Source organism: Phyllobates terribilis, unplaced genomic scaffold, assembly GCF_046119375.1.
Source record: "Phyllobates terribilis strain yellow unplaced genomic scaffold, ASM4611937v1 Scaffold_5__5_contigs__length_657084704, whole genome shotgun sequence".
In the NCBI taxonomy this organism is placed as follows: Eukaryota; Metazoa; Chordata; class Amphibia; order Anura; family Dendrobatidae; genus Phyllobates; species Phyllobates terribilis.
Window position 1 is genome coordinate 505,857,820 of NW_027362765.1, and position 22,532 is coordinate 505,880,351.

General features: G+C 44.4%; 1 protein-coding gene across 3 annotated transcripts in view; it reads right to left on the reverse strand.

Moving 5' to 3' along the window:
* The window catches only part of RUFY2 (RUN and FYVE domain containing 2), a 142,445-nt gene that overhangs the window by 87,629 nt on the left and 32,284 nt on the right, over nucleotides 1–22,532 (reverse strand). For 2 of the 3 annotated variants that reach the window (XM_073685606.1, XM_073685605.1), the window contains exon 14: nucleotides 8,937–9,325. The exons of the other annotated variant lie outside the window; for it this stretch is intronic. In XM_073685606.1, coding sequence (XP_073541707.1) covers nucleotides 9,217–9,325 — 109 coding nt within the window. In that variant the 3' untranslated portion in view covers nucleotides 8,937–9,216. Of the gene's footprint in view, nucleotides 1–8,936; nucleotides 9,326–22,532 lie in introns of those variants that run through there. 3 annotated transcript variants of the gene reach the window in all.

Here is a 22,532-nt window from a genome sequence, read left to right on the forward strand (position 1 = left end):
TGCTTACCCGATGCAAACTCAAGTAGTGAGTACTTGCACTCAAGACTAATGACAACTTATTCAATATAATGACCTAATGTTATCAATTTCTGTATCGTACCTCTGGGTTCAAAATGTTCACTATACCCCTTGATAAAATCCTTAAGGGGTGTAGTTTCCAAAATGGGGTCACTTGTGGGGGACTTCCACTGTTTAGGCACATCAGGGGCTCCACAAACGCAACATGGCATCCGCTAACTATTCAAGCAAATTTTACATTCAAAAAGTCAAATGGCGCTCCTTCCCTTCCGAGCCCTGCCATGCGCCCAAACAGTGGTTTTCCCTCACATATGGGGTATCTGCGTGCTCAGGAAGAATTGCACAACAAATTTTGAGGTCTATTTTTTCCTGATACCCTTGCGAAAATAAAAAAAAAATTGGGGTCTAAAGTAACATTTTTGTGAAAAAAGTTAAATGTTAATTTTTTTCTTCCACATTCCAAAAATTCCTGTGAAGCCCCTGAAGGGTTAATAAACTTCTTGAATGTGGTTTTGAGCACCCTGAGGGGTGCAATTTTTTCAGAATGGTCAACTTTTAACCCTTATAACTTCCTAACAAAAAAAAACTTGGTTCCAAAATTGTGCGGATGTAAAGTAGACATGTGGGGAATGTTATTTCTTAACTATTTTGTGTGACATATCTTTCTGATTTAAGGGCATGAAAATTAAAATTTTGAAAATTGCGAAATTTTCAAAGGTTTCGCCAAATTTTCGATTTTTTCACAAATAAACACAAGTCATATCGAAGAAATTTTACCACTACCATGAAGTATAATATGTCACAAAAAACATTCTCAAAATCAGTGGGATCCGTTGAAGCGTTCCAGAGTTATTACCTCATAAAGTGACAGTGGTCAGAATTGTAAAAATTGGCCCGGTCATTAACGTGCAAACCACCCTTGGGGGTAAAGGGGCTAATCATCCATTCACACAGGTCACGGTAGATAGGGTTACGTTAAGGCCAGACCCGGTCTACCTTCCGAAAGTGGCTTCCAAATTTCATAGAATACAGGAAATCATTCTCCCTTCGGTCTGTTCTAACCCTAAAAATTCAGAAGAACAGAGACTCCATACGCTAGATGTGAGACGGGTCTTGATTCAACCAAGCCTTGGAGGAAGAGTGAAGCCTTTTTCGTGTCCTTCCAGGGAGCTAGGAGAGGCCTTAAAGTTCCAGGGGCACTATAGCTAGATGGATCAGGGACACCATTAGCTTAGCATATTCTTCTAGTAATGTGCTAGTCCCCGAGAATTTTAGGGCCCATTCCACCAGGGCTGTGGCAGCCTCCTGGGCTGAGAAGGCGGAAGTGTCTATCAACAAAATATGTAAGGCAGCGACATGGTCATCTCCTTACACCTATAACCATTACCTGCTTGATCTATCTTCATCTGCTGATCTATCCTTTGGGAGAAAGGTGTTACAAGCGGTGATCCCTCCCTCATGTGTCTGTTCTATATAAATCTCTCAGGTGGTGCTGTCATGGGAGAAGGGGAAAAAAATCTTAGTTACTTACCGGTAACGGGATTTTACAGAGCCCATGACAGCACCCTTATATTCCCTCCCTTTTATCACTTATGGTGTGCACTATATAGGGGTGTATAGTAGAAATGTTTTATTGGTGGTAGTTGTACTAACATACTGTCTGGAGGTCCTCTAATGTCCTGAAACCTAAGTTGATGCGGAGGAGAGGTACCGCCTTTTTATTCAGTAGGTTTCTGTCTTTGGTGGGCGGATACCCTCTCTCAGGTGGTGCTGTCATGGGCTCCGTAAAATCCCGTTACCGGTAAGTAACTAAAAATTTTTTTGTTTGTTTTTATGTCGTTCCGTGTGTGTTAAAATTGGTAAGGCAGCTTTATTCTTCAGGTCAGTACGATTCCAGCGATACCACATTTATAGCGTTTTTTTTTTGTTTTGCCGCTTTTACACAATAAAAACTATTTTATACTTAGTTTTGCATCACTTTATTCTGAGAGCTATAACTTTTTTATTTTTCTGTTGATGGAGCTGTATTTTTCGGGACAAGATGACGTTTTCAGTGGTGCCATTTTTATTTACATTTTTCTTTTTTTGATCGTGTTTTATTCCACTTTTTGTTCGGTGGTATGATGATAAAGCATAATTTTTGCCTCGTTTTTTATTTTTTTTATGGTGTGCACTGAAAGGGTTAAGTAGTGGGACAGCTTTATAGGTCAGGTCGTTCTGGATGTGGCAATACCAAATATGTGAATTTTTTTTGTTTATTTTTTTTCCATTAAAATATTTATTTATGGGTACTATATATATACATATATATATATATATATATATATTTTATTATTATTATTTTGTGATTTATTTTTTTTTTAATACTTTTACAAAAAAATGTATTAAATTTTTTTTTTTACTTTTACACTTTGTCCCACTATGGGACTTTTATTAATTGCAGTCTGATCGCTTGTTTAGAATAAGGATGCAGGAGCATTCCTATACAATACAAGCTGTCAGTTCTGCACTGACAGAAAGTTGCCAGATCGTTCACTGTGCATGATCTGGCAACTTTCCTAGCTCTGGTGACCCGGATGTCATCATGACGACATCGGGTCACCATGACAACAATCGAAACCCCGCAATGACGTTGTGGGGTCTCCGATCTAAAGGCAGAGGGGCTTTCTTTCCTCTGCCTGCACGCTAAATGCTGCAATTGCAGCATTTAGCAGGTTAAAGTTCCCGCACCACGCCTGGCACTTAGTGCCTGGTGTCAGCTGTCAGAATCAGCTACAGTATATCAGAGACAGTATCAGTATCGCCGAGACTTATCCATACGTCTCATGTCGGTAAGTACCAGGCCACAGGGACGTATGGATACGTCTCATGTCAGAAAGGGGTTAAAGTGTACCTTGTTTGTGGGGAAATGCCTATAGTAGCCTGTTTACACAGGCAGACTATGCACACCGAGTGATCTGTAATGGCTTATTCAGTGCACATCGGCAGCTATTGATCTTGCCGTTGTAAGTCCTGTGTACAAATTTCTGAGAAAAATTATTGTTTTGCTCTATCATCAGGTCATTTACACTAAAATTATTGTGAAATGAGCATTCTGAACGCTCAATCATTATCTTTCAGTGTAGGTGCAACTTAATTCCTCTAATTTCCCTTGTAGTGTAACTTGTCCATCCTTCCTGTTTTCCAAATGCTTAAAATTGTGATGCTAGATGACACTTTATTTTTTTTATTTCAATTAATTTTGAACAGAGTTGTAGGACAGCTGACTTGTAACTATAAATTGACAGCTGCAGTCAAACTAGAGTCCGATTCATCACTTGTGTATTAGTTTGACATATTGGGCAAAATTTTTAGGGGACCTTTCACCAAAGTTTTCATGCTAAACTGGGCACACAATGTAATAGTGGCTGCAGAGCAAAATATATATATTGTCCGGTTCACCATGAAAAAAAAATTGGTGAAAGGTCATCTTTAAATGTTGCACGTTACATGAATTTTGTGCAAAACCTAAAATACTGTCCAACTTTTTTTTATGAAGTCACAATTGCAGAATTGGCTGAAAACATCTAGAAACCCCGCCCCAATGACATATATTTACAGTACCAAAACCTAAAAAAAACTTTTAATAATCTGCAAATAAAAACTACAACTGCGAAAGCTGCAAATGCAGTAATTAGGGCTTTCAGTTAATTTTTTTTTGTTGGACTACTGCTACTACAACTCGGGTAAATGGCCCCCATAGCCTTTTGGAGTATGCTGAAACTGCTGATATCTCTTGTGGAAATGCGGAACGTTGGGTTTCCAACAACTGATCCTCATGGTCTTCGTGAGATTAGCTGCTGTCAGCAATCTGGCACTGACCAAAAGACTGACAGTCACTTCCAAATAGAAAATATGTGTGTACAGGTGCTTACTAAGAGTAGCCATCTCCGTATATCGTGGCTGCCGGGCACACATGAATTGGCCAATTTATGCGCTAAGTATTCTCAATTTTTCCTATTTTCTAGAGCAGAAATGCAATTCAAATTTCATATGTTTGCATGCTATAGCGCTACAGAGTGCAGCTTTATTTGTCAGGAGTCTGGCAGTGGCTCTCCCATCTAGAACCAAGGTGGGCTCATGTGACCGATCGCTCAGCTGACAGCTAGCTACTGTTTATGGGGCTTTTAGTTTCAGAAACAATGTGTTTGGATGTGCTGCAAATTCAGAGTACTGATTTGTTTGCATTTGGAGCCATTTAAAGGCAAGTAAACTACTTTTAAAGGGATATTCCAATAGACAAACACTGACTCTTGTAAAGTATGCTGTGCAAGTAAATATTTTCTGTAATCACTTAAAGGGAATCCGTCACCCCTCAAAATAAATTTTAAATGGGCTATACAGTGATGTAGGGGGATTAGCCCCTATAACAACCATACTAGCATTGTACCTTGTTTCTGGTACAGTGCCTGATAAATAACTTGGGAATGAGGAGTCTTCGGTGCATATTGGGGCCCTTCCTCTGCTTCTGATTGACAGTGCTCACTTCCCAGAGTGCTATGTCTGAATGCTGCCGGCATGTGTGTTCTCGCTGCCTTTTTTTCCCCCCTTGACTCAACTCTCTCACATACACCCTTAAGAGATGCGAATGTCGTCAGACGAAAGGAGACTGAGGAGTACATGCGTGGTCGCGCACATGCTGGCAGCATTCAGAAAGTGCTCTCTCTGGGAAACGAGAGCTGTCAATAATAAGTGGAAGAAGGGCCGTGATGGTTTGCCAAAGTATCCTCATTTGCATATAAACTAAGTTATTTTCTCAGGCACTGAACCAGAAACAGGTACAAGTGCTCGCATGGTTATTATAGGGGTATGTCCCCTACAACACTGTACAGCTCATTTGCTGTGCAAAATGATAACACTGTATAGCCCATTTGCTGTGCAAAATGATGTTTCTAATGTGAGGCAGTGAGGGGGATCATATACGAGGGATGGTATGTATCCCCTAGGATACGCCTAGAGAACTATTGAATCCGCTGGAGTGTGTTGCAGTGACAGACACAGCTGTGGTTGCAGTGCAAAATAAAAGTAAGTTTAGATTTGGTCAAGCTATTTGACCAAGTCGGATTTAAGAAAACCCGGCATGGGCTTTTATTTTTGGAGTGAACTACAGGATGGCAGTGGGGTGGTTCACTCCCTCCAGCCCGGGTCTTGCATGGGACTCATGTCCACAGTTTTCATTTAAAAACTTGCAGCAAAGGTTTGGATGTGTCAGTTTGCTAGCAGCAGAACAGGAGGCTCTGCACTACTAGCCTGTGTGAAGCTGAACACAGATCCTGTGAAGGCAATGTACCTGACACACCTTGAGTAACACGGCGGTGCAGTCGCCCACGGCAACGAGGTTGTGTTATACAGACTATTGGAGGTCCCGGCTGCGATCGGGAGGATAAAGCTGCCTTTAATTTGTGAGTTATTTGGACAATAAAAACTTTAAGATGGACTTTCTTGGGTCACTGCCTGTTAACTCGCACTGTGTGAACACCGCCGCACTACACTAGCTAGCTAGGGTTTCACCTCGTACCAGCTTACCTTGCTGGGTCTAGCATGCTCAGTTCAAGCAGTAGTAGTTATAGAAAGAGATGATAATTGGGAAATAATGCGTGGCTAGCAGTGTGAGCACACAATACAAAATACACAATAGAGCGGAGACTTGTTTTTCAGCAGCCAGAGAACGGTCTGTAAGGTGCCAGCAAGAACTGGAGTGTGTGAACCATAGGCTGCTGCTGAAGCAAAGGTCATTCTTGATATGACCATGACAGCACTTGGGGGTGGAAAAGTGACAAAAGAAATGGAAATATACATGTTAACATTGTTTATCAAATCAACCTGTAGCCAAAATACCCCCTTTAAGAGTTATAGTTATTTATGGCCAAATCTGCAGACTATGCTGTAAATGTGTATCTGGGCACTAAACCATTCCTGCAGATGTGAGAGATGAATGAGTCAGAAGGCGGTCTGATTAGAGACAACCATACAACTGCAGCCCCTTACAGAGCATCACACGAACGTCCTTGGGCCTGGCAACTGAATCATGCTGTGTAAGGGCTCTTTCAGCCGCCAGGGTCTCCGGTACGTGCGGTGACAGTTTCCACGCGTATCGGAGACACTGACACACGCAGACCCATTCAAATGCGGTCAGGTGCATTACAGCAGGGGACACTTAGGACAGGTGAGTATAAGGATTTTTTTATTTAATTCTTATTTTTACAGTTGGAGACAGTGGGAGCAGACTACTACTCTCATCATTGTCCCCTGCTGGTGCTGAATCAAGCGTAAGCAGGGGACAATGATGAGGGCAGCCTTCAGCACCCGGCGCTTGGGAACAGCACTAACGTCACACTGATTCCCAGGCGCCGGTACGTGTGCTCCTGATGTGGCACACAGGTGCACACAGACACGGATATCTCCGGTACTGGTTTTTCCCGTACGGTCACGGCCCCACTATCAGTGTTTGGTCCGTATTTTTTCTCAGGAGTGGGAGCCAAAACCAGGTGAGGAACAATCAGAGAAAAGGTATAATAGAAACAAGTCACCAATTCTGCATTTATCACCCGCTCCTGGTTTTGGCTCCCACTCCTGAGGAAAAAATACTGATAGTGGGGCCATGGCCTTCCGGAAATATCCAGACGTGTGAAACCAGCCTAAGGCTATGTTCACGTTTCATTTAAGCCACTTGTCAGAGCTTTTGTCTGAAGCCCTAAGAAGCAGGATTCAGGCTTATCCGCTGATGGGGCCATTGACTTTAGTGAAGCAGACTGAGACACTTCGTGCTCTGACCTCAATTTCGTCAGTGTTCACCTTTTTGACACTGCCAAAAATAAGTTTGGCACAAAGTGATTCTGATGCCTGAATCCCATTTTTCATACTTCAGACAGAAGCCCTGACTGAGCCACTGATGTGTGGCAAAAACTGTGGTGCATAAGGCCTAACACTGTTTCCACCATCAACCAATTGCAGATTTCTGCCAGATGTGGTAACTTATTTGTGATGTCTTTAACTATTAAAGGGAATGTCACACAATTTTTTTTGTATTCATAATTATTGATTATATAATCAATTATTTTTAATACCAAATGCCATGTTTTATTTTAACATGTATTTACTTATTATTTTTTTTCTGCAGCTGCTGGGGGCCGGCCATTTTTACTTGCTGTGTGTGTCTGAGCACTACACCGCAAATACGGCAGCCCCTGGCATGGACTGCAGTTAGTGCCCGACCGCGTGTCCTGTACTGAGGCTGCCTTAGCTGTGAACTGGGCACACCCCCCTGGGCTTTCCAGTTCTCACCTGTGGGAGGAATTGGGCGCCATTTTCTTGTAGTCCATAGTGGTGCTTTGAACTACAATTTCCCCCTGTCACCACTCACACAGCATTCTGCGGTGATAGGAGAGTGACAGTAGCAGCACCGCACCTACGAGCACAGGTCGGCAGCCTGGTATTGCACTATTAATATCTGGCTGCCGAGCTGTTTTCACTGATGGAAGGAGGGCTGCTTTGAACGGTGGCAGAAATTCTGCGGTGGTAACTTCTAGCAGTGAAAACAGCTCGGTACCCTGTTATTAAGAGTACAATGCCTGTTCACCGCCGCTGTCACTGCAGTGTTCAGAGCACAGCAGTGTAATCATCACACTGCTGTGCTCTGAACACTGACTCGGCTCTCCTCAGTCAGTTTAATGCCTCATTCAGACATCCCTGCAATACCGACATCTGAGCAAGGCATTACACTGATTGAGCAGACCCATGTATCTAAGCCCATCATGTGTGACACAGTCCTCTGAGCAGCACATCTGACCTCATCAAGTGTGACATGGTCTGCTGAGCAGCGCATCTAACCCCCATTATGTGTGATACGGTTCGAGCTTCTTATCCGTAGCAAGGGATACGCTCATCTAAGCAGCATATCTAATCCCCAGCAAGGGATACACTCCACGTGGCGAGTACCTGTCCATGACACACTCCACGTATCTAACCCCAGTCTGTGTGATACTTTATGTATCTAACTCCAGTGCATGATAGGACAAGCAGCATCATTTAACAGTATCAGCGCTGCCGGCCGTCCGTCCTCAGTGACACTGTCCTTGTGTCAGTATCATTTTGCAGTCACCAAATGTCTCCTAAACGTCATCCTCCCTTATCCTTTTGAAAACGCCCAGAAGGGGAGGAGAGGAGTGACATCACACACATGTGAGCAGACCCCGCCCACATTTACGGCAGTCGTAATGTGAGCTAGCGGCACACAAGATTTTCATGGCAAATTTCAGCAGCTGCTCCCCTTAAAGTGTAAAAGTGGAAAATATCAAAACTTTTTAAATTATTTTTTTCATATTTTATGCCATTAAAAAAGTTAATATTTTTTCAAAAAATGAAAACATTAATACTTTACATTACTTTAAATTGTTTAAAAAAACATTAGTGACACATTCCCTTTAAAGTAGAATGAATTCATATAAGAGCTGCAGACTGTAAGAACAATGATGTCCTGTGCTAAATAAGTGAGACCGGACCCTTGTACACAATGTTTACATCTAAGCAATAAATCTTTTATTCCTTAATTAAATGCACGCTTTGTACAGTTTTTATTAAATGAGATCTGTGATCAATATGGATACTCCCACCTGGACAATGTGTCTTTCTCACAGACTCCCAAATGGCAAATTTGCTTTATGATGCAGCCATACATTGACCAAGCCCTATTTAATGTAATAAGTGATCAGATTTGCCATTCCTGAGTCTGGAAAAGCTGAGTCCTAGCGCTCCTGCAGGGTTTATATGCTAATAATTCTGCGTAATATACTTACAGCTGCACGTTCAAGGTATCACAACTTGGTTAAAAGTGTCTGATGACTAGCATTAGCAGTGCACATCCTCTTCCTTTTATTCTAAAAAAAGAAACTAAAAAAAAACTTGGGCAAACAATATACAAAAAAAAAGACAAACTCCAACAGTATAAAAAATACTCTTTACTATTCTTATGTTGGAATTAGTATACCATTAATACATAATTGCTGGGGGCATACATATACAAATCTCTATAACATTCATGTGTATCAGGTATTTTAATGTATTACAAATGTAAATAAATTCTACTTTTTACTGTGCTATACTGTATAGTAAAGAATGTTTCTTTTTCAGCATTTCTTATTGATGTGACTATATGCAGTGCTAGAATGATATATCTTTAATAAGTTTATATTGCGGAGCAGAATCTACTCCTGAGTCTTTCATGTAAGCTATCTCAATGTGTCTAGGTTTGACTAAAACATTTTTATCTCTATTTCGATTTAAAAGTCATGGTATGTGACAAATAATAGTTAAAATAAATAAATTAAAAGAAAAAGGAGAAAGAACAAAAGTACAATTACTTTAATGCAGATGTGTGTCAGCATTGTTGTTTGTATAATACGTTATACACCAATTATACATCTACACTAACGTACTATATTTCGTTCCTGGTTCTGCAGGAATAGAGGCCCTAATAGTTGTTGGTGGTGTGTAGTGATGAGCGAGCACTAAAATACTCGGGTACTCGTTGCTCGGGTCGAGCAAATTGGAATACTCGGGTGCTCGACCCGAGCAACGAGCCAAATGTAAGTCTATGGGAAACTCGAGCATTTTTCAGGCGGCTCCCCCCGGCGGACTGCAGAGGACCTAAAAATTGCCCAAATCGATGGGAACAGTGCTCAAATGACATGGGAACAGCATGGGGAAGACCCCTGGAAGCATTTCTGACTCCCAGGTCACTGCTGTCAACAACGTTGTCAGAGTATGACGCCACTTTTACGGACTCACAATAAAACATACAAAAACAAAACCAAAATGGATTTTCCTGGGAAATATATTAAGGAACATCCTTTCCAGGGTAATGACTTGTATATAAGGCAAAATAAATAACCAAAACCAAAAATACTCCTCCACACCTTGGGCTATGTTCACACGTAGCGTTTTTGATGCACTTTTGCATTGCTTTGAACAAAGACAAATGCATTCACTGGGAAATGTCATTTTAACATTTTACAACCTTATCTGGCCATGTGGTGTGTGACACATCATCAGACACATGCATACAGTGCTGAAAAGACATGGGAACAGCATGGGGAAGACCTCTGGAAGCATTTCTGACTCCCAGGTCACGGCCTAAAAGTGTGCCCATCATAAGTAATCCTTGGCGCATGAGAAGATGCCTCCCGCCATGCGCCTGTCGTTGCAGACTTGCAACAATCACCGTCCACGTCCTTGTGCCAGTGCAGCGTTCAGTTGTCCCTACCCCATTCCTTGGAATGCAAGCGCAAGTATGCAGCCAGCCACCCACAGGCTGCAATACTATACTGCCAAATTTTTGACAGCTGCTTGCACTTGAAATGTGGCCTTTTAAGCTCTTGGAGGCAGAAACTGTCCACAATCTTTCGGCTGCAGCGACCGGGTATCCATACTCGGTCCCCAGCCGCCACTATTTGTCCCGGTGTCGTCTCCGCCTTCCACAAGCATGGGTCCCACGACGTTACCCGTGCCCTCCCCAGTGCACTTACTGGGAAGGACCGCCTAACCACAAACACATGGACAGGTGAATGTGGCCAGGGACGGTACGGAGCCAGTCCACAGCTTTTTTTGCTGAGAGTTGTATTTAGCTCAGTGAAAGGACTGGCATAGAGGGAAACCATATGTACCCTGCGTGTCATTTCTCCCAGGAAGTCCTCTAATGCAGCTTGTTGCAGAAGCAATGGCAGCCCATCCAACATCAACTCGCAGTTGTCGGTGGTGCTTTGACACACAAACATCTTTCTTTGCGCATTTAATTTCATGAATACAGAGTTGGACAATGCCCTGATCTGCAATGCGGTTTAAGAAATAACACGCATAAGCATGTCTGATCCACATTAAAAAAGCAGCCATAGAGTGTCCGGGAACCTTCCCCCACACTTTTCTTAGCCAGGGCTGCTTCTCAGCAGGTTTGGACGGGCCCACCAGAGAACAGGAGACTCCTCCGGTGGGCCCTGGCTTCTCCTTCAGGAGAGTTCATAGTGCCGAGATGAGGCCATGATGATGATAGAGACCACCATCTGCTTCGTTTTCTGTTACTTGGAATGCAAGCGCAAGTATGCAACCAGCCACCCACCCACCCACAGGCCGCAACACTAAACTGCCAGATTTCTGGGCAGCTGCTTGCACTTGAAATATGGCCTTTTAGGCTCGTGGAGGCGGAAGCTTTTCACAACCTCATGCCGGCGGCGGCCGGGTGTCCATACTCAGTCCCCAGCCGCCACTATTTCTCCCGGTATCGTCTCCGCCTTCCACAAGCACGGGTCCCACAACATTACCCGTGCCCTCCCCAGTGCACTTACTGGGAAGGACCGACTAACCACAAACACGTGGACAGGTGAATGTGGCCAGGGACGGTACGGAGCCAGTCATTAGCTTTTTTTGCTGAGAGTTGTATTTAGCTCGGTGAAAGGACTGGCATAGAGGGAAACCGTATCTACTTCTGGGTGTCATTTCTCCGTCACCAGGTTCCGCCCATTGTCACACACGACCATGCCTGGCTGTATGTTCAGCGGTGAGAGCCACAAATCAAGCTGCTGTGTTACAGCTTTCATCAACTCTGCAGCACTGGGCGGTTTGTCAATTAAGCATTAAGCATGTTATCTTCAGCACAGCCTGTTGCCGCTTGGCCAAGGCAGTGCTGCAGTGCTGTCAGCTTGTGACTGATGTGGTCATTTCGGAGATGGAGGAGGAGGTGCAATGTGATTACATTGAGGTTAAATTGGTGACGCTGTTTTTTATACTAAAGAAAGATCCTATTGTTTTGTTTTTTTTACGTTATTTTTTAAGACAAATGCATTCACCGGGAAATGTCATTTTAACATTTTACAACCTTATCTGACAATGTGGTGTGTTACACATCCTGTTTTATTTATGATGGAGGGACTCTGAAAGTCATAAAGCCTATAGGCTTTATAGGGACATCAGACGGCCCTTACTATTCTTAAAAGGCCAGCAGTCGGCCCTAGCTATTGTTAGAGAGCCATCAGCCGGCTATGCTTTGTTGTTCCCATTATTAACAAGAGGGTCTTCTATACTGTTATTGCGTATCCAGTGACTGCAAGGGCTGCCATAAATTTGGACGCAACCCAATACCCCTTTGAAGAGACATAGAGGAGGGTCTCAGTAAAAAAAATGTTCCCATTATAAAGGAGCAGGTCTCCTATAGTGGTAATGCCCATGCTGTGACTGCAAGGGCTGCCAAAATTTGGGAAAAACCCCACTAAGAATTTCAAGACACGTAGAGCAGGGCCACAGTAACGACAAATTCCCATTAGAAAGGAGAGAGTCTGCTATACAGTTATAGGGTATGCAGTGAGTCCAACGGCTGACCAATTTTAGGAAAAACCCCACTAAGAATTTAAAGACACATAGAGCAGGGCCACAGTAACAAAGTACGACAAATTCCCATTAGAAAGGAGAGAGTCTGCTATACAGTTATAGGGTATGCAGTGAGTCCAACGGCTGACCAATTTTAGGAAAAACCCCAGTAACAATTTAAAGACACATAGAGCAGGGCCACAGTAACAAGTACGACATGTTCCCATTAGAAAGGAGAGGGTCTGCTATACAGTTATAGGGTATGCAGTGAGTCCAAAGGCTGACCAATTTTAGGAAAAACCCCACTAAGAATTTAAAGACACATAGAGCAGGGCCACAGTAACGACAAATTCCCATTAGAAAGGAGAGAGTCTGCTATACAGTTATAGGGTATGCAGTGAGTCCAACGGCTGACCAATTTTAGGAAAAACCCCACTAAGAATTTAAAGAGACATAGAGCAGGGCCACAGTAACGACAAATTCCCATTAGAAAGGAGAGAGTCTCCCATAGTGTTGGCCTATGCAGTGAATGCAAAGGCTGCCAAAAATTTGGAGGCACTTCAATGCCCCTTGGAAGAGACGTGGAGGAGGGCCTCATAAAAAAATGTTCCCATTAGAAAGGAGCGGGCCTCCTATACTTGTAATGCCCATGCACAAGTGTATGGGCTGACAAACATTTACCCCTGGGGGGTATATATGAAAATACTGTATAAATTTTTTTTTTTTACGGGCATCAAAAACACCCTTTAAAAAAATTATGTGGGTGTTGCATCACGGACCACGGTCACCCTGGTGATATGGTGGTGGAGGATGAGGAGAAGGAGGAGGACAAGAGCAAATAGCCAAAATCAGGAAGCGTATACCCATGTATGGGTGTGAAAAGGTGCATGGGAATACACCTCGCAAGAAAAGACACTGGATTTGAGTTTGTTACGCTGCTATCATTTGGTGGTGTTGAGAAGTCTGGCCCAATCCAGCCCTTGTTCATTTTTATAAGAGTCAGCCTGTCAGCATTTTCAGTTGACAGGCGGATGCGCTTATCAGTTATAATTCCACCAGCGGCACTAAAAACCCGCTCTGATAAAACGCTGGCGGCAGGGCAGGCCAGGACCTCCAAGGCATAGAGAGCCAGTTCATTCCACGTATCCAGCTTGGATACCCAATAATTATAAGGCACAGAGGAATCACGGAGGACGTTGGTACAGTCAGCAAGATACTCCCTCAGCATCTTCCAAAACTTTGCACTCCTTGTGAGAGTACCCCGCGCCTCAGGGCCTGTGCGATGGGAGGGTCTGAGAAAACTCTCCCAGAACTTTGACAGTGTTCCCCTGTCTCTGCTGGATTGAAGTTGTGTCTCTCTCGCCTGTACTCCTTGGTTGTCCAATGAAGTGTGCTCTCTGCCGCCAGCGTTTTCAGATCGGAATTTTTTTAATAGTTCCGCAACAAGGGCCTTCTGGTACTGCCCCATTTTTGTTGACCTGTCCGCCTGAGGAATAAGAGATATAAAGTTCTCCTTGTAGAGTGGGTCTAGAAGTGTCACCAACCAGTAATGACTGTCACCTAAAATTTTGAGAACGGGAAAGGCAGCGTAACATAAACTCAGCCGTGCGTGCCAGACTACTAACAGGCAAGTCTTACAGTGGTGGCCAAAAGTATTGGCACCCCTGCAATTCTGTCAGATAATACTCAGTTTCTTCCTGAAAATGATTGCAATCACAAATTCTTTGGTCTTATTATCTTCATTTAATTTGCTTGCAAGGAAACAACACAAAAGAGAATGAAGCAAAAATCAAATTATTGATCATTTCACACAAAACTCCAACAATGGGCCAGACAAAAGTATTGGCACCCTCAGCCTAATACTTGGTTGCACAGCCTTTAGCCAAAATAACTGTGAACAACCGCTTCAGGTAACCATCAATGAGTTTCTTACAATGCTCTGCTGGAATTGTAGACCATTCTTCGTTGGCAAACTGCTCCAGGTCCCTGATATTTGAAGGGTGCCTTCTCCAAACTGCCATTTTGAGATCTCTCCACAGGTGTTCTATGGGATTCAGGTCTGGACTCATTGCTGGCCACCTTAGAAGTCTCCAGTGCTTTCTCTCAAACCATTTTATAGTGCTTTTGGAAATGTGCTTTGGATCATTGTCCTGCTGGAAGACCCATGACCTCTGAGGGAGACCCAGCTTTCTCACACTGGGCCCTACATTATGCTGCAAAATTTGTTGGTAGTCTTCAGACTTCATAATGCCATGCACACGGTCAAGCAGTCCAGTGCCAGAGGCAGCAAAGCAACCCCAAAACATCAGGGAACCTCCGCCATGTTTGACTGTAGGGACCGTGTTCTTTTCTTTGAATGCCTCTTTTTTTTTCCTGTACACTCTATGTTGATGCTTTTTCCCAAAAAGCTCTACTTTTGTCTCATCTGACCAGAGAACATTCTTCCAAAACGTTTTAGGCTTTCTCAGGTAAGTTTTGGCAAACTCCAGCCTGGCTTTTTATGTCTCGGGGTAAGAAGTGGGGTCTTCCTGGGTATCCTACCATTTAGTCCCTTTTCATTCAGACGCCGACAGATAGTACGGGTTGACACTGTTGTACCCTCGGACTGCAGGGCAGCTTGAACTTGTTTGGATGTTAGTCGAGGTTCTTTATCCACCATCCGCACAATCTTGCGTTGAAATCTCTCGTCAATTTTTCTTTTCCTTTCATATCTAGGGAGGTTAGCCACAGTGCCATGGGCTTTAAACTTCTTGATGACACTGCGCACGGAAGACACAGGAACATTCAGGTCTTTGGAGATGGACTTGTAGCCTTGAGATTGCTCATGCTTCCTCACAATTTGGTTTCTCAAGTCCTCAGACAGTTCTTTGGTCTTCTTTCTTTTCTCCATGCTCAATGTGGTACACACAAGGACACAGGACAGAGGTTGAGTCAATTTTAATCCATGTTAACTGGCTGCAAGTGTGATTTAGTTATTGCCAACACCTGTTAGGTGCCACAGGTAAGTTATAGGTGCTGTTAATTACACGAATTAGAGAAGCATCACATGATTTTTCAAACAGTGCCAATACTTTTGTCCACCCCCTTTTTTAGGTTTGGTGTGGAATTATATCCAATTTGGCTTTAGGACAATTATTTTTGTGTTTTTTCATTGAAGACAAATTAAATAAAGATAATAATACCAAAGAATTTGTGATTGCAATCATTTTCAGGAAGAAACTGAGTATTATCTGACAGAATTGCAGGGGTGCCAATACTTTTGGCCACCACTGTATGTGTCCTCACCAAGAGGATGACTGACCATGCTCTCCTCCTCCTCTCTGTCCTCTGGCCATCCACGCTGAACAGACGGTATGACAGCAGTGCAGGTAGTACCATCTATAGTGCATGAAACTAGCTCCTGTCCTTCCTCCTCCTCCTCTTCCTCACTGTCACCCAATCCACGTTGGGATGAGATGAAGCTTGGCTGTGTGTAATCATCCAGTATGGTTCCTGGCTCCATCTCATCGTGCTCCGGCTGCAATGCATCCTCTTTGTGAGCAGAGAGCATTTCAGAAATTAGAGAAGCGGGATGGTGACTCTAAATATGGAGTCATCGCCGCTCACCATCTTGGTGGAGTCCTCAAAGTTTTGGAGGATGGTACATATGTCTGACATCCATGTCCACTCCTGAGGTCTTATGTGTGGAGTCTGAACTGAATACCGACGGCCTTATTGATGCTGGTACTCAACAACTGCCCTCTTCTGCTCACAAATCATTCCCAACATCTGCAGTGTAAAGTTCCAACGCGTGGGAACATCACACACCAGTCTGTGAGCCGGAAACTGCAAACGCTGCTGAAACATGGCAAGGGCGGCGGAAGCTGTAGCTGATTTTCTAAAATGGGCACACAGGCGGCGTACTTTAACAAGCAGATCCAGCAGCTTCGGGTAGGATTTGAGAAACCGCTGAACCACGAGATTAAGCACATGGGCCAGGCATGGTACGTGTGTGAGCTCGCCTCGCCTCAGAGCCGCCACCAGGCTCCTGCCATTGTCACACATGACCATGCCTGGCTGTAGGTTCAGCGGTGTGAGCCACAGATCTCCCTGCTCTTTCAGAGCTGTCCACAACTCTTCAGCATTGTGTGGTTTGTCACCTAAGCATATTAGCTTCAGCACAGCCTGTTGCCGCTTGGCCGAGGCAGTGCCTCCAGCTTGTGACTGATGTGGTCATTTCGGAGATGGAGGCTGAAGAGGAGGAGGCTGAGGAGGATGAGGTGCAGGAGCTGTAGAGGTGCAACCCTGATTGACCTAGGGCCCGCAATCCTTGGCGTCAGTGGACGTATTCCATCCCAAGGTCCGAGTGGGTCCCGGCTTCCACTATGTTAACCCAGTGTGCCGTCAGCGAGATGTACCGTCCCTGCCAATAAGCACTTGTCCACATGTCCGTGGTTAGGTGGACTTTCCCGGTAACTGCGTTGTTGAGGGCACGGCTAATGTTTTGGGACACGTGCTTGTGTAATGCGGGGTCGGCACACCGGGAGAAATAGGGGACCGAGTACCAAGGGACGGCCGTCGCCATCAGGTTGCGGAATGCTTCCGTCTCCACAAGCCTAAAAGGCAACATTTCGAGCGCAAGCAGTCGTGAAATGTGAGAATTTAGTAGTGGCCTGTGGGGTGTTGGCTGCATATTTGTGCTTGCGTTCCAAGGACTGGGGTATGGACAACTGAATGCTGCGCTGGGACAAGGACATGCTTCCTGATGCTGCTACTTGAGAGTGCGCAACGACAGGTGCAGGGCAGGAGGCATCTTCGCAAGCACCATGGACAGGGGATTGGCTTGCATGCAGAACAGCGTAAGAAGCAATGGTGCCACCTGCAGACACTGTTCCCGGACCCTAGGGTTTGGCCCACAAAGTTGGGTGCTTTGCAGCCATGTGCCTGATCATGCTGGTGGTGGTCAGGCTGGTCATTTTGCCACCCCTGCTGATGCTGGCCTGGCAGGAGGTGCAAATGGCCTTTTTGGGGTTATCGGCAGAGTCTTTAAAAAACAACCAGACTCGGGAAGACCTAACAGTTGTACTGGCAACTTCCTTCGTGTTGGTGTTACGGGGAAAGGTTGCCTGCCTTCTGTCTGCGGCCACCACACTGCTTCTTCCTGCCTGTTGGGGTGCTCTGCCTCCCTCCCCCTATGTTTTGCTGTCCTCGCTCTGCATGTCCTCCTGCCAGGTTGGGTCAGTTACTATATCATCCACCACCTCGTCTTCCACTTCCGCACCCTGGTCCTCCTCCTGACTTTCTGGCAATTGTGTCTCATCATCGTCCACCTCTTGTGACACTTTCCCACTGTCGCCTTCGTGTGACCGTGGCTGCTCAAATATTTGGGCATCGCTACACGCGATCTCCTCTTGCCCCGCTTCAAGTGAATCAGGCGAGAGGCCCAAATCTATAAATGGAAAAGTGAACAGCTCTTCAGAGTGTCCAAGTGTGGGATCATTTGTCTCCGGGCACTCGGCTTGGTGGGAGGAAGGAGGATCAGGGTGAGGAATATGCGATCCAGACTCATGGCTACTGAGACTTGACCGTGTGGAAGACAGGGTGGTGGTGGTGGTGGTGGCTAAGTGACTGGAAGCATTATCCACTATCCAACCAACAACCTTTTGACACTGCTCTGGGTTGGCAGTATTTTCTGACAACGTATATGTGATCCATGTGATGGAGAAAACAAAGTTTTGAATACCTGGCCTGTAGGTAAGTAGTTTGAACAGCAAACTTGGGTGAATTGCTTCAATGACACACTGAAAGAAATTTTTAATGGAGGCCAGAAATGGCAATATTTTCTGACAACGTATATGTGATCCGTTTGACGGAGAAAACACAGTTTTAAATAGCTGGATTTCTAGCGCTGTAATATGGAAAGGACCTGGCTGTATTCTGCAGTGCCAACAAGCAAATGGCGCAGAAAAACGGTGTTCTCTGGATTGCTTTTAAAGCAAATAATGAGGATTAAGATCCAAAAAAAAGTATTCCTGGCCCCTGAGACCTGGGCCTTTGTATAGAAATATCTAACTGTTAGAACCTTGCTCTTAGGTTTTTTATATTGCTGGTCACATGACCTTGTTGGCCTATTTAGTCCTGCTCCACCCTTCTGGCTTTGCTGGACTTCATTATATTACTACTCTTTAGCTAGCCTGTGCTCAGTATCTAACTCTGTTAGTTTGCTTGGTCTTCGGACCTCTGTGTTCTATATATTTTGTTTGTTTGTCTGTCTGCTACTATTTCTGTTAGGAGGTGTCCATTTTGCTCCCAGTCCCTAGTACTTGTAGGGATTCCTTCCCCACATCTATAGGTCTCCGTACAGACTAGCTGAGGACTTTAGCAGGTCTGATCGCAGGATCAGGTTCCCTGTTACATCGTAGGGATCAAGCTGAGTTCTATCGTAGGGACAGATCTCCTCTCTTTCCTTAGCTCTGGTAGCAGAACATAACAGTAAGTCCAGCCTGCAAATTCTCTAAGGAAAGATTTTTCTGTTCCATTATGGTGTCGGTTCTGGATTTGGCTAAACGCCTGCAGGGACTCTCTCTGGAGGTGGCCGAGCTCCATCAGCACGTGAGTAACTGTCCTGGAGCACATTTCTTGGAGCCTAAGGTACGTTTGCCTGATTTATTTTTTGGTGAACACCAAGAATTTTTTTCATTTAAAAATGCTTGCTTATTGTATTTTCGTTTGAGACCCAGGTCCTCTGGGGATGAATCCCAGCGCAAAGGGTTCATAATGTCACTTTTGCGCAAAGAGCCTCAGGAGTGGGCCTTTTCTTTGCAACCTAGTGATACATGCTTTAGATCAGTGGATAGTTTTTTTTCTGCTTTGGGGCTATTATATGATGATCCTGACCGTGTCTCATCTGCTGAGACTGAGTTGAGACGTTTGAGACAGGGATCAGGTAATGTGGAAAAATATTGTACTCATTTCCGTCGGTGGTCTACTCAAATAGGGTGGAACGATTCTGCTCTGAAGAGTCTGTTTCTTGCTGGGCTTAGTGAAAGGTTAAAGACCTGCTAATTGCTTATCCCACACCTGAAGATTTGCAACAGGCTATGCAATTAGCTATACGGGTGGATAGGAGACTGCGTGCAAGGGTTAATGAGAGCAAATCCTCTGCTATGTCAGTTTCTGGTCATGAGAATGTGTGTACTGACAGTGGAGAGCCGATGGAGATTGGAGCGATGGCACCTCGCTCTCAAGAAAAGGACCGCAGATTTTCTGAAGGTTTGTGTTTCTATTGCGGAAATTCTGGTCATTTCATTAAAAGCTGTGTGCTTCGTATGAAGAAAGAAAAAAAAATGGTCAGTCATGCCCGTATTGCCTGTTTAAATTCCAAGGGTGTATTTTTAGCTGCTTCCACTATTGATCAGGAAAAATTAATGGAATTTCGGGTGTTTGTCGATTGTGGGTCTACTCTGAATGTAATTGATGGGGGATTCTTGGAAAAACTCAATTTAAAACCCGAACCTTTGTCATCCCCCATTGCTGTGGTTTCTGTTTGATGGCTCCCCTTTGAAGAATGTTACTCTCAAGGTCTGTGAATTTCCTCTCACTATTAATGGTGTTCACCATGAGAAATTGGATTTGGTAGTTTTGAATAACTTGCCTTCTCCGGTGGTGTTGGGATTGCCCTGGTTAAAATTGCACAATCCTGTACTGGATTGGTCTACCAATGAAATTAAATCCTGGAGCCATAAATGTTATGACAAGTGTTGTAACGGGCGTATTGCAGCTTTGGATAGGGGAGAATTGCCTGTTCCTATTCAGGATTTTTGGAGAGTTTTTTCTGAGAAGGAATCGCAGGTTTTGCCTCCCCATAGAGACGATGATTGTACTATTGAATTTGTCCCTGGAGCGACTCTTCCTAAAAGTCGTTTATTTAACCTTACTATTCCTGAGAGAAAGGCTTTGGAGGAATACATACAGACAAGTTTGGCCGCCGGTCACATTACGCCTTCCAAGTCTCCTGTGGCGGTTGGATTTTTTTTTGTAAAAAAAAAGGACGGCGGTTTACGTCCTTGTCTGGATTTTCGTGAGATTAACAAAATTACTGTACGCAATCCTTACCCACTGCCATTGATTCCTGATCTGTTTAACCAGTTAGTGGGGGCCAAGTGGTTCTCTAAAATTGACCTTCGGGGGGCATACAATCTGTTGCGCATGAAGGAGGGTGACGAATGGAAGACTGCTTTTAACACTCCTGTGGGTCATTTTGAGAATCTGGTTATGCCTTTTGGTCTTACTAATGCTCCTGCATTTTTTCAGAATCTTATTAATGACATCCTTAGACCTTTGATTGGCAAAAATGTGGTTGTGTATTTGGATGACATTTTGATTTATTCGCCGGATCTGGAGTCTCATTGGCGGAGCGTACGTGAAGTATTACAGTTATTAATTGACAATTCGCTTTTTGCTAAGCTGGAGAAATGTGAGTTCGCTGTACAGAGAATTAGTTTTTTGGGCTACATTATCTCCAGCGAAGGTTTTGAGATGGACCCGGTGAAAGTTCAAGCGGTGCAGGGATGGCCTAGGCCTATTGGTTTGAAATCGATACAGAGGTTTTTGGGTTTCGCCAATTATTATAGAAAATTCATTAAAAATTTTTCTATTATTGTCAAACCTCTGACCGATCTCACCAGGAAAGGTGCTGATGCGGTTCAGTGGACTTCTGAGGCCATTGAAGCTTTTGTGTATCTCAAGGAGAGGTTCACCTCTGCTCCCATCCTTATGCAGCCTGATGTGACTAAGCCGTTTTTGGTTGAGGTTGATGCTTCCTCTGTGGGGGTTGGCGCAGTATTGTCTCAGGATAACGGGGATGGAGTACATCCCTGTGCCTTTTTTTCAAAAAAATTTTCGGAGACTGAACTGAATTACGATATTGGTAATCGGGAATTATTGGCTATTAAACTCGCATTTGAACACTGGCGCCACCTCTTGGAAGGTGCTGAATTTCCCGTTCAGGTTTTTTACGGATCATAAAAATCTGATATATCTTGATGCTGCCAAGCGCCTGAATGCCCGTCAGGCTAGGTGGGCACTGTTTTTCTCGCGGTTTAATTTTTCCGTTACTTACATCCCAGGTACTAAGAATGTTAAGGCGGATGCCTTGTCTCGCAGTTTTTCTCCCATAGTCGGTGCTGAGAAAGAGGAGAACATTTTACAAGAAGGTGTTGTGATTGCTGCTTTGGACTCCGTTTTGGAAGATGAGATTCTTAAAGCACAGGAGAATGCCCCATCTAACACTCCCCATGGGAGGTTGTTTGTGCCTGGGACCTTTAGGAGAGATTTGTTTGTTGAGTGTCACGAATCTCGGTTGGCAGGTCATCCCGGAATCTCTGAGACCAAGAGACTGGTGGGTCGCAGTTTTTGGTGGCCTGGATGGCAGAAGGAAGTCATTAAGTGGGTGCGTCAATGTACTATATGTGCTAGATCTAAGTCCTCACATACTCCTTCTGCGGGGTTACTTTGCCTTCTGGAGGTTCCCAGTGCTCCTTGGACACATTTGGCTATGGAATTTATAACTGACCTTCCCCCCTCTGAGGGTTTTACTGTCATCTGGGTGGTCGTGGACCGTTTTAGCAAGATGTGTCACTTGGTTCCCTTCGTCAAACTGCCCTGCGCTAAGACTCTCGCTAAGGCCTTTGTCAAGGAAATTGTCAGACTTCATGGCGTTCCTACTGACATTGTTTCTGATAGGGGACCTCAGTTCGTGGCTCGTTTTTGGCGCGCCTTTTGTGACAGGTTGGGAGTTCATTTGTCGTTCTCATCCGGATATCATCCTGAATCTAATGGCCAGACAGAAAGGAAAAACCAGGATGTTGAGCAGTTCTTGCGTTGTTTTGTGGCAGACAATCAAGAGGGGTGGTCTGAGTTTCTGCCACTTGCTGAATTTGCTCTGAACAATCATACATCTTCTTCTGCTGGTTGTTCGCCTTTTTTTTGTTGTTCTGGGAGACATCCGTCGTTTGGGTCGTTCTCCAAGTTGGTATCTGCCGTGCCTGAGGAGGAGAATTTTTCCGGCGATTTGGAGAGAGTTTGGACGGATGTGCGTGGTAATCTTCAGGAGGCTAACAGAAAATCTAAAGACTACTTTG